The 12,610-nt window shown below is 43.1% G+C and overlaps 1 protein-coding gene across 1 annotated transcript; it reads right to left on the reverse strand.

Annotated features, from left to right (window-relative positions):
- Positions 1-10,853: 10,853 nt before the first annotated feature.
- LOC125915340 (vomeronasal type-1 receptor 1) lies at positions 10,854-12,331 on the reverse strand. The gene has a single exon (XM_049621118.1). It carries the CDS (start codon positions 12,099-12,101, stop codon positions 11,193-11,195), a length of 909 nt encoding a protein of 302 aa, XP_049477075.1. The 5' UTR covers positions 12,102-12,331; the 3' UTR covers positions 10,854-11,192.
- Between the last annotated feature and the right edge of the window lie 279 nt (positions 12,332-12,610).

Genomic DNA, 12,610 nt, shown 5'->3' on the forward strand with positions numbered 1-12,610 from the left:
AGCGAGAGGAGGGGAGGGGGAGCGAGAGGAGGGGAGGGGAAGCGAGAGGAGGGGAGGGGGAGCGAGAGGAGGGGAGGGGGAGCGAGAGGAGGGAGGGGGAGCGAGAGGAGGGAGGGGGAGGGGGGATGGAGATGATCTCAAGCGACTCCACACTCCACACAGAGCCCAACGAGGGGCATGACCCTGGGATCACGACCTGGGTTGGACGCACAACCGACTGAGCCACCCACGCGTCCTCGTTCTAGATATTATAAATGAGAATCAAAATAAGTACTTGAGCTCAAAAGCAACCATAGCACACATTAGGTGTTGCATTAAAATAAAGACTGATCTGAAGCTTTATGAGTGAAAAAGAAGACTCTGTTACCTACAACAGAAAAATAGATTTATTCCAAGAAAAGGTGTGAAGCCTTCTAAAAGCAATAATCCTAATTATTACTGCAGAATTGAGAACCCACTGTCAGAAGGTAAAATAAATTTTTAAAAATCCTTGAGGTACTAATCCTTCTTGTTCTAGGGGAAAATTGGGACCATGTTATGGAACTACTGTGTAAAAAAAAAAAAAAAAAAAAAAAAAAAAAACAGCACAAGAAGCCACACCATGAAAAGTTTGTTACCATCTGCTTTGGATTCACCCAGTTCAGGTCTTATCTCTTATTCCCCAGTCATCAATGGTAATTAATGGTGCTGGGACATGAGAACACAGCCTTGAGCTCTGAAAACCTGTTCCATCATTGGGGATATGGGAATGACATAACCTTGGGTCAGAGGCTTAATCTCTGAGTAGAGGAAGATTCCAAACTCTGCATCCTGGAAGCTCTTATGGTGTGTTATAATTATCCACTTATGAGCTTAATCCCACCTGGGGAACATCACCCTCTGTGCATCTGTTTTCTCACTTAAAAGTAAAGTTTGGGTGGGGCACTTGGGTGACTCAGTCAGTTGAACACCCGATTACAGCTCAAATCATGATCTCATGGTCCATGGGTTTGAACCTTGCGTTGAGATCTGAGAGCCTGGGGCCTGCTTCCGATTCTGTGTCTCCCTCTCTCTCTGACCCTCCCCCACTTTGTGCTCTTTCTCTCAAAAATAAATAAACATGAAAAAAAATTTTAAAGACTATAGAAAAGTAAAGTCTGCATCAACACAGACCAGAGTTCGTAAACCACATGTAGATATGCAAGGTCAATTTCATGTCTGAGATCACAACAGGTAGAACAAAGTTCTCAAGTGGTGGTAGGAACTATTTTTATGACAGGTGTTATTTGTTCCCTTGTTTTAATTTCCTGCCACAGCGAGGGATAGGAGGGAAGAATAATAACATGGAAAATGCAATGAACAGATCAACTATACTCCAACACTCACACTATTGTGTGAGACTGGAAAATGAACCAGAGTTCATCTCACTAAAATTTTCTCTCTCCTCTTCCTGCACCAAGTTAAAGGTAGAAGGGCCCTTCTCTACTCATTTAGAGTATGAGCAATGCCCCCACATTCCTCAGTGGATAGGTCACCAGACAGAGTCTCAATTAGAAGCATTGCCCCCAGAGCTCAATACAGACCAGCTAGACCTACAGATATCCTGACCACCTGCCCACAGCAGCAGATACACGTACCTCCATGCACACATGCAGAGTATCTGCCCGGAGACGTCCTAGGTTACCACCCAAAACACATCTTAACAGACTTGCAAAGACTGAAATTGCATCAAGTATCTTTTCGAGCCACAACGACATGAAACTAATAATCAGTAACAGCAGGAAACCTGGAAAATCCACATTTATGTGCAGATTAAACCACGAACTCCCGAACATCCAATGGAGCGAAGAAGAAACCAAAAGGGAAGCCAAAAAAATATTTTGAGACCAGCATAAACGCAAACACAATACACTTATGGGATTCAACAGAAACTGTTCGAAGGGGGCTATTTATAGGGATAAACGCCTACCTTAAGGGAAAAAAAGAGCTCAATAAACCACCTCACTTTATACCTCAAGGAACTAAAAAAAAAAAAAAAAAGAAAGAAAGAACAAATGAAGCCCAAAGTATGTAGAAGGAAGCAAATAACAAATAGCAGAACATAAATAATGAAACAGAAGCCAGCAAAACAATAGAAAAGAGCAGTGCAGCCCAAAGCTGTCACTACTTACCGCTGGCAGGGACACACAGGAGGACAACTGCATTTCTGGCCAGGAAGCCGATTACATTTCCAACCTATCTTGCCCTCCATCCCTTTTCTTACAGGAGCCAGCTGAACTCGCTTCCCTAGAAAGAACCAGAAACGTGTTTTCACTTCATCACACAAGGAACCCACGTTCCTCCTTCTCCTCCTGGATGCCCCTCCACCCAGCACCCCAGACATCTCCCACCTCCTCTAGCTGCAATGCACTCTACTTCACCTGCTCAGACACCTGACGGTCCTTTTCCATCACCACACCTGCTTCTTCTCTTCATCTCAAAGTGGGGCGTATCCCTTGCCTTATTTACTCCTTCATTCTCTCTCTACCCCTGCATTGAGCTTTGTGAGGGCATGAAGTATTCTCCTAATAGATGCTCCTGATAGAGGCTCAAACTGTACCACCTGGACACGGTGAGCCACAATCGCAGGAGGAAAGACAGAACGCCTTCTGGTGTCTCCTTTGACTTACAATTAATTACCTGCAAATTCCCTGGCACACCAGCGTGCTGGGTTTTACTGTAGCCTCAGTGACTCACTTTCCACATAACAGGACAAACTGCATGCCAGCCGGTCCTAAAAAGAAAGAAAAGACCCTGAAGCCCTATTTTTGCAACAACATTTCCGATGATACAGCTCCACTTTCACTAAAACAAAGTTTAAAGGCAAAAAAAAAAAAAAAAGAAAGAATGAATGAATGAAAGAAAGAAAGAAAAAGAAATTTAAAGGCAGCTGTGTCTCTTGTGCCTACACTTTCTATTCCACTAGCTTCCTCGTATTTTCCAGAATCTTTTTGCTTCTCTGACTAGGTGCATACAGTATATGGAAGCAGCCAGAGTTAACTGTGGTGCTGAGCCGGCAGAGGGGTGTGCACCCCATCTCATCACAGATGAACGCAGACCCTAGAGCTGCTTTGTAGTAAAGTGATAACGTAGAGCCCAGAAGAGCCTCCTAGAGGCATCATCACGTGCTGTGGACAACAGGGGAAAAGGCCCTGGATAGAGAGACACTGAGAGTTGTTTCACATGCAAGCCTCAATCTGTTCAGGGCCAATAAAACAATACCTTTTTTAAAAAATGTTTTCTCAATGTTTATTTTTGAGAGAAAGAGAGAGAGAGAGAGAGAGCATGAGCAGGGCAGGGGCAGGGAGAGAAAGAGACACAGAATTTAAAGCAGATCCAGGCTCTGAGCTGTCAGCATAGAGCCGGACATGGGGTCAAACCCACAGACCACAAGACCATGACCTAAGCCGAAGTCAGATGCTTAACCGAATGAGCCACCCAGGCGCCCCAAATAATTCCTTTTTAACAATGGGAAAGAGGGGCGCCTGGGTGGCTCAGTCGGTTAAGCGTCCGACTTCGGCTCAGGTCATGATCTCGCGGCCCGTGGGTTTGAGCCCCGCGTCGGGCTCTGTGCTGACAGCTCAGAGCCTGGAGCCTCTTTCAGATTCTGTGTCTCCCTCTTTCTCTGACCCTCCCCTGTTCATGCTCTCTCTCTGTCTCAAAAATAAATAAATGTTAAAAAAAAATTATAAAAAAAAAAAAAAACAATGGGAAAGAACTCAGTGACTCTGGTCATCAAGGGCTTGGCACAGATTCCAAAGAGACCAGGGCCTCCTCTCTCTTATGGTCAGGGACCCAAGGCACAGGATTTGCAATGAACCACACGAATCTAGTCCCACTCTGAAACACCCCCAACACACATACACACACACCCTCCACCCAGCTGTGGCACAGATGCAGACCCTCAGAGTGAGACATGGTGGGCATGTGTCCTGCCCAATGTTGGTGCACAACCACACCCTCAAGTACCTCTCTTGTTGGAGACCCTGCTCTCCTGGATTTTGCCCTGAACATAAGAAACCATTCACCTGACGGGTTTTTGCTCCAGAGTCTGTGCACAGAAGTGTCAGACAGGACTAGCCATAGTTATAGAGACAGGTTCCTAGACCTGATCTCCCCACACAGATGTCACCTGTTGTCTCGGTAACACTACCTGCATAGAACATCTGGGGTGTCTCCAACAGAGCATAAATTTTATCCCCAGTGCAAATCACCACTATCCTCTTCTCATGATTAAGGACAACTTCTGGCAATTAATGAGAAGATCCCCATGGGGGGGATGGGTAGCCAAACAGCCAGAAAATTTGTCTACATTCTCTGTGGAAAACTGTAGCTCAGAACCAGTTGTAACCTGGCATTAAAGGGATACCCAAAGGTGCATCAGGGAACATGATCAAGAAGACGTGACTAGTGACTTACCCATGAGCTGAACCCAGATACTCAGAGGCACTTCATTCTCTCCTCTGACCTTGGAATGTAGGATCCGCTTGGTTTTCCCACACCAGAGGCTGCTCCAAGGACGTAGCCTTGACAGAGTGATGTGATGTTGAAAACATCTGCACAGTACACATGCCTGAGCCCAGTTAATGCCTCTTTACAAACCTTTAAGGGTTGGAGAGCAGATGTGGGGATTCGTTAGTCTTGCTGCTGCCCAAGACAAGTCTCGTGTGTAAGTTCCTTTTGCTGTTAAAATGGCCACCTACTAACCTGGAGGTGCTTGCGTCTTTCTCTGGTCTGTCCCTGCCCTCTCTGTATGGGGGCCAGTTTCAGATCACACCAGGAAAGTCTCTACAGGACTCCCTTTGCTGGATTTCCAAGGGGGCGTGCTCCTCGGTGCTTTTTCAGCTTTCCAAAATACTGACCGTGATCACTGGGTCAGGGCTCTGGTCTTAACATGACTTTAAATTCCATGCTTCTTGCTATTTATGACCCTATGGCTTTCCAGTCTGGAAAATAGCCCATTTTCAAACCATCTTCCCCACGTCAAAATACGGGTATCCCTAATGCCCACATGACTCCAAAGGAAGATAATTTCCCTTCCAAGTAGCCACTCAGCCCTGCCTCCTGAGCCTCTCATTGTGCAACCAGACTCCCCTCCTGGATCATTTGCACAGGGATAAAGCATTCCTTTATCTATGCATTGGGCTTAGGGCAAAGCCATATAGGAAATATAATACGATAACAAAAGAATTCAGACTTCCAGTGCCAGCAATGCACCCTGTATCTGAAAGCCTGTAGTGCCCCCAACCTCTGGGACAACCTTACACCCCCTCCATGGATTTCCAACAGTCTTTTCACCCAGAAATTGTTCTTTTTTACCAGATTTTGTTTACTATCGAGTATGTCTTCGTGTTTTTTATTCTACTTTTAGGGCTAATTCTTTTTTAAATTTTATTTTAGAAAGAGAATGAGAGAAGACAAGAAGGGGAGAGGAGCAGAGGGGCAGAGGGAGACAGAGAATCCCAAGGAGCCTCCACATTCAATATGACACCCAACACGGGTCCTGATCCCATGACCCTGGGATCACGACCCAAACCAAAATTAAGAGTCCGACGCTCAAGTGACTGAGCCACCCAGGCACCCCTAATTTTTTAAAGTAAGCTTCACCCCCTGTGCAGAGCCCCATGTGGGACTTGAACTCACAACGCTGAGATCAAGACCTACGCTGCGATCAAGAGTCAGATGCTTAACAGACTGAGCCACCCAGGTGCCCTAGGGCTAATTCTCTAACACTATGTTTCACCCACAATATTTTATACCGGTTTGAACATTTATCATTTCAAAGAGCACTATTTAACATTTGCTCATTAAAATAGAAATTTTAATGGATGTTTTCAAGCACACAAGCCTGTAGACTCATTAACCACAAGCATTATAATAAAGATAATGACTATATAAGAGCACGGATAGAGCAGAAATGTTAAAAATGGCACCGTGGTTGATGTGATTAGATGTCTGCTCTGATTCATAAAATGTTGAATGACCCAACAGGTTGCTAGGAGCATAAGATCTCATAGCCCAGAAGTAAATTTGTATGCTTTAATAGAAAGGATAAACAAGCCATCTGTGGCCCTGTTGGTTGAGCCTCTGAGTTAACCTTAGTTCAGGTCACGATCTCACAGTTCATGAGTGCAAGCCCCATGTCGGGCTCTGTGCTAACAGTGCAGAGCCTGTTTGGGATCCTCTCTTTCTCTCTCTCTCTCTCTGTCTCTCTTTCTCCCTCTGCCCCTCCCCTGCTTGCTCTCTCAAAAATAAATAAAACATTTAAAAATATATTAAAAAGATAAAAAGGATAAACAAGCAAGTAATTTGTTACAGTCACTGTAAAGAGAACAGTTTCCCCAACAATTGTAGACCTGTACTTATCTAAGTCAACAGCAAAGATTTAGGTTCTGCAGATGTTGATTTTCCTGTGGGAACATTTGATGTGTTCAGACCCTCTGCCTTCCCCCCCCCCCTCAGTTCCCTTCACTCGCTTTCCACAGAGCTACTCCCATTTCATTTTCCTTCTTACAGAGATGATGACTTTCAGAGAGAGGATTTGGTGTCAATTCCAGATACTTATATTATCCAAGTCATTTGCTTTGTGCCACAGATTTGATGATCTCCATGTATGCTTCCCCTGGTGCTTGAAGTGATGGGTTCTTTCAAGAGTTAAGGCCTCTGGTTCCAGTAAAATTGTGTGTGGAATCAAGAGAGAGCCTGCCTGTCACAGCCACACAAAAATGCTAAGCCCAAGACCTGTCCTTGGATGGTTCAAAGCAGCATATTTTGTAGACTGGAAAGTGCAGGATATGCAAGAGGGTGGAAGTCAGGGCAGAAACTGTCATGACTTTGGGGGACTGAAATGAATTCCCACCAAAAACAACTTTGGGCTTAAGTAAAGTGGGATCCTTCTGGATCTGGCCACATGAAAATGCCACAGAACTAAAAAAAAACAAAAAGAAAAGCAAAAAAACAACTATCAAATAATCTTTCTCTATGGCAATTGCCAGTCAACAATACTCTAATTCCATCATTCTTCTACATTTACAAATTTCTGCCAGACCCATCTATCTTTGATTGTAGCCTGTCCCACTCCAGCTCTGCAATCTTGGGCAAATGAAAGGAAAGAAGCCAAGGGTCAGTGTACAGTTTTGCATCCAGTGAGAAAGCCCTTCAGAAATTCGGGTGACACCTTCTTCTCTCCTCTTTCCCATGTTCATCCCTCTCTTGCCATGTCCTTCCCCTCTCGGGATGCCATGCAGTTGGCAGAACTGCAGAGGTAGTAGGTAGAATAGAGTAGAGGTAGTAGAAGGAATCCTTCTAGAATGCAGGGCAGTGAGGGCAGGAGTAGGCAAAGCAACCACGTCGTTGAGTGTTTTAGTCACCACCAATCCAGGGACGCAGGTGGTGAGGAGATAGGAGAGCCATGTCAGGAACAGTAGCAAGAAACCTGCATTGCATGAGAGTGCTGGGGGGATGGGAGAAAGCAGACAGAGGACGCAAGCAGAGTAGTTACGAGATTGGGATCCTCAAGCATGTAAATCACGGTTGAGCAAATAAGAAATATATTGAAGTGAATGTAGCACAGCTTTGTCACTGTTTATAAGCAGAGAACAGAGAGAAGCTAGAATTAATCCTGGGGGTTGGTTTTGAATTGGAGTAATTCAAATGTGAGTAACTCATAGTTCATTATGGACATGAATGTGTGCATGTGTATGAAACCTAATCATGAGCTTTTTGCTGGGAGGTCCCAGAAGGAATGGCATACTAGGAGCAATGTACAAAGATAAAAACAGGTCTTAGTGTCTAGCAACCAACCTCCATTTGAAGGCATCAGTATTCTTTGGTTAAATGATGGATGCAAGGGCTACATGGAAAACAGCACAAGATGAGCCTACAACGACTCCTTTTTTTAAACCGTGCAGCTATACAGATCTTCTATTGGCCAATCTGGGACTACATGAACATAAAAACAGATAAATGACTGTATCAGAATGCAATCTATTAAATCATACAAGAATTTAGGGATCCTTTTGACAGGAATAGAAGTGAATGAATGAATGAATGATTAAATAAATACATGGGGTGAAGGGAAGCCTCTTTCTTCAGTAGATTCCTACTAATGTTGAGGGCTGATATGAGAGAACCATCCTATTGTTTATTGATTCCCATGGGAGCTGTGACAGCTAAGGCAGGTGAGTATAAGGTGATGAGGAACAGCATATTAGGATAGTCTCAAGATATCTCCCCATTGGGGCGCCTGGGTGGTTCAGTTGGTTAAGCATCCAGCTCTTGATCTCAGCTCAGGTCTTGATCTCAGGGTCTTGAGCTCAAGCCAGTGTTGGGCTCTGCTCTGGGTATGAAGCCTACTTAAAAAAAAATGGGCACCTGGGTGGCTCAGTCAGTTAAATGTCCAACTTCAGCTCAGGTTATCTCACAGTTCGTGAGTTTGAGCCCTGTATCAGTCTCTGCGCTGGCAATGTGGAGCCTGTTTGGGATTCTCTCTGCCTCTCTATCCCTTCCCCACTTGAGCTCTCTTGCTCTCTCAAAATAAATAAATAAACCTAAAAAAGGAAAGACATCTCCCCATAATGTGCCATGATGAGAAACATTGGGAAGAGGACAGCCTCTTTTCCAAGGTCCTGCTACCAAGGAAGTGTGAGCTGAATTTGGTCGTAAGAAGCCCAGAGAGACCCAGGGGAGTGTCATTCAACAGAACAAAACAGGGTGAGAATATAAAAGAAAGGGAAAGTCATCCTAACAGTTTGAGCCTGGAGAAGAAGGAAGAGACATGGGCAACGAAGCATAGCACACATTCCCAGTTGGGAATCCCAACCAGAAAGAAAAAGGAGATGTTTTTGATCTCTTGGAAAATTTGAGTATGACCCGTGGATACAGCAGTGGTGGTGTATCTACATTGATTTTCTAAATCAAAGGACAGAATATTGTTATGTAGTCATGTCTTTGTTTGAGGGAAAACCACACTAGTGAGTTTGGGATGATGTACACCTTGTATGTACATTGCTCTCAAGTGGGTCAGAAAAAAAAAGTGATAACAGAATAAAACACACAGAAATTAGTTGATAAATAAGTGTGGTAAAATGTTAACTATTGGGGTATCTGGGGAAGAAAGAAAATTATGTATATTTGAAATTATTTCAAATTAATAATTTTAAAAATAAAAATAATTCAAAGGCATTGAACTTCTCAATTTTTAAAATGAGATTGGATATTGCTAAATATTTTTATCATTGATCATATTTTATTACTTTTTTTCAAATAGACATTTTGTACAATAGGAAAAACAGCAAGTGAAATAAATATATATTTAAATAAATAAACACTGAAACAATTCACACAGAGCAAACCTGTATTCCAAAACAGCTGAAGGAGGTGCTTAATACTGAAGGAAAATTCTACCAGAGGAAAATACACACAAAAGAATTATTATCAGCAGAATTGGCAATCATGTGGATACATGTGTAATCTATACTATATTATAATTCCTTATTTTCTATAAGAGACAACTGGCTCATGACAGCAAAAAATAATAGCATTAATTGTGGGTAATAACATATGTAGAATAAAAATTTATAAAAATAATATAAAAATTATAAGATACATGGAATTACACTATTGCAAAATTCTTACATATTCTTACATATTCTGTGAAATGGTCACAGTAGTTCTCACTAGGATATAACATTTTGGAAAGCCACTTTATTTATTTTTATTTTTTTAATGCTTATTTATTTTTAAAAGAGGGAGAGAGACAGAGTGTGAGTGGGGGAGGGGCAGAGAGAGAGGGAGACACAGAATCCGCAGCAGGCTCCAGGCTCTGAGCTGTCAGCATGGAGCCTGACACGGGGCTCGAACTCATGGACTGTGAGATCATGACCTGAGCTGAAGCTGGACACTTAATGACTGAACCACCCAGGTGCCCTGGAAAGCTGCTTTAAAACAGCTACAACAACCACTAAAAATAGTTATACCTTAACACCATTAATTTTTTCAATCTTTATTTTTGAGAGAGATAGAAAGTGAAAGTGGGAGGGGGCAGGGAGAAAGGGAGACAGAAGATCCCAAGCAGGCTCTGTGCTGTCAGAGCAGAACCCAACATGGGGCTTGAACTCACAAACGATGAAATTATAACCTGAGCCGAAGTTGGACGCTTAACCAACTGAGCCACCCAGGCTCCCTGTCACCACTAATTTTTAAAAGGAACTATTAGAAATATCAGACATCCCAAAAAGAGGCAAAAGGAAAAACAAAGAAAAAAGCAGATGGGACAAAGACAAAATTAAGTCCCCAGTTTCTATATTTCAGTGGTAAACTAAAAAATCTGAATGACAAATCTACAGAAGGTAGCTTTAACCCTCAATATTACTTTATCTTTTTTTAAGCGTATTTAATGTTTATTTATTTTTGAAGAGACAGAGTCCCAAGCAGTGGACGGGCAGAGAGAGAGGGAAACACAGAATCTGAAGCAGTCTCCAGGCTCTGAGCTGTCAGCAAAGAGCCCGACTCAGGGCTCGAACTCATGAATTGCGAGATCATTACCTCAGCTGAAGTCCGATGCTCAACCGACTGAGCCACCCAGGCACTCCTACTTTGTTTATCTGATCAATGAACTCAACCATGTAAAGAAAATCTGCAAGGTTCAAAGGCAAAGCAACCCATTGGACAACATTGATTTTCTGTGTAATACTACAGCATATTAGGGAAACAGGAGTGAAATACAGTAAGAAAGTCACATAGAAAATTCCTCCATCTGCCAGGTTTCTTACCTGCATCCATGAAATAAAGCCTCTGCCCTCCATGGAGTTGTATTTATCTACATAAATATTGGATTTATGTACCAATGTATGCCAGTGTGTCCGGCATGCCCACACTGAGATAAAATTTGCAGAAACACTTCGAATACTCCTGAAGAAAACAGATTCGTTTCAGCAGCTGCAGTGGTCAAGGGGGAGACATGTTTCCTCAACAACTTTGTGTGTCCGTTTCAAGCTCATAATTTTCAGATTGACTTTGAGTTCTCTTGGTGCAACCCCAGTATCAAAGTCACCCTCTAAGATCACTGTGGATATTACGTAAAAAAACAGTGCTGAGTAAACGGTCACTGAATACAGTGATCATGGTAGTTATCAAAGCGGTCTTCTGCATATTTACATTTGATTTCTAACAACTCAAGAGTGGGACCTAGGAACCCCAGAATCCCGAAGGATCAGCAAGAAGGGGCTAAAAGTGGGGAAACATGAAGCCAAAATATTAGAAGTCTCTATCAACCATAGACGGAAATCTAAAAAGACAGTGACATAAAACGCAAAAATGGAATTCAGCACATAAAAGTTCACAAAGGTGGCCACCAGCATCAGGATGGTGTGGGCAGCTCTGATCTCCAGGGAACATTTGCGGTAGCCATTGGGGGTGTGAATATACTGTATTCTCTGGTGGTGCCTGTACAGGAACAGCACCATGGAGCCACTGGACCAGATCATGAGACCAATAAATATGGCATCGGAGACAAACCACAGGATGACAGTGCCTGCACTCGGAGTTGAGGATGAGCAGAACCACTTCCCGAGGATGTCACTACTGTTTCCTGTGTCCTGTGAACCAGTGACTTTCACAGGAACATAGATATTCATTAAGACACTGAACATCCAGCAGATACAGCAGAAAGGATCAATGATCTTGGGGGTTCTTCCTCTGAGCATCCTCCACACCGCCCTCTCTGGGATGAGTATGAAGAACTGATGGGTGCTCAGGACGCAGGTGCAGCACATGGTGGTGCCGCGAGCTACTCTGTGTACATAATATACAAATTTACACCCAAGACTGGACAGGGGCTTCCTCAAAACAAAAGCCGCCATCTTGTGGGGAATCCCAGCAGAGAGAAGAACTAAGAAATTGGCTACAGCCTTGTGGGTGAGAATGGTGTTGGGGAGCCTCTGCTTGTGTCCACACAAGATTGGAGAGACATTAAAGAAGAAGAGAGTGACATTGGCCAGAGTCCCAATGCCCATCTGGAAAAGCAAGATGGTTGTCAGAGCCACTTCCCCTGTGGTTCTTTGGACATTGTTCTGAAAAGACATGGTGAATGCTTCAGGGCGGTCTGGAGTGAACAGCAGGCTGTGTTAGTGCTGGCATAAGGACTCTTCTTATACTTACATGACCTCATGAAGGGATCCTGGGCCTTTTCTCCTTCTGAAAAGGGAGACACAGTCATATCCTACAGGCAACTCAACCTTGAGAGCATGTCATGGAAACCAATTCACAATTTCACGTTATTACTTTGTATTTCTGTTTACTTTTATAATCTGACTCTTCGCCAAAATGTAAGTTGCCATGAATCTAAGCACCATGCCTGCCTTGTTTAAAAAAAAAAAAATGTGTTTGACCCACAAAAAGTGTTAAATAAATATACACTTAGTGAATAAATGAGTGAGAGGAGACAGGCACATTGTATCCCTTTTAGAGTTCACAATTATCCTGTCACCATAATTCATTAACCTAAGATAATGAAGTAGGAAAATGCAAACCCATGTTCAAATATATAAGATAATATAACTCGTTAAAATTGCAAGAAAATCAACTGTCAGCT

The sequence above is a fragment of the Panthera uncia genome (genome assembly GCF_023721935.1).
Source record: "Panthera uncia isolate 11264 chromosome E2 unlocalized genomic scaffold, Puncia_PCG_1.0 HiC_scaffold_19, whole genome shotgun sequence".
Lineage (NCBI taxonomy): Eukaryota > Metazoa > Chordata > Mammalia > Carnivora > Felidae > Panthera > Panthera uncia.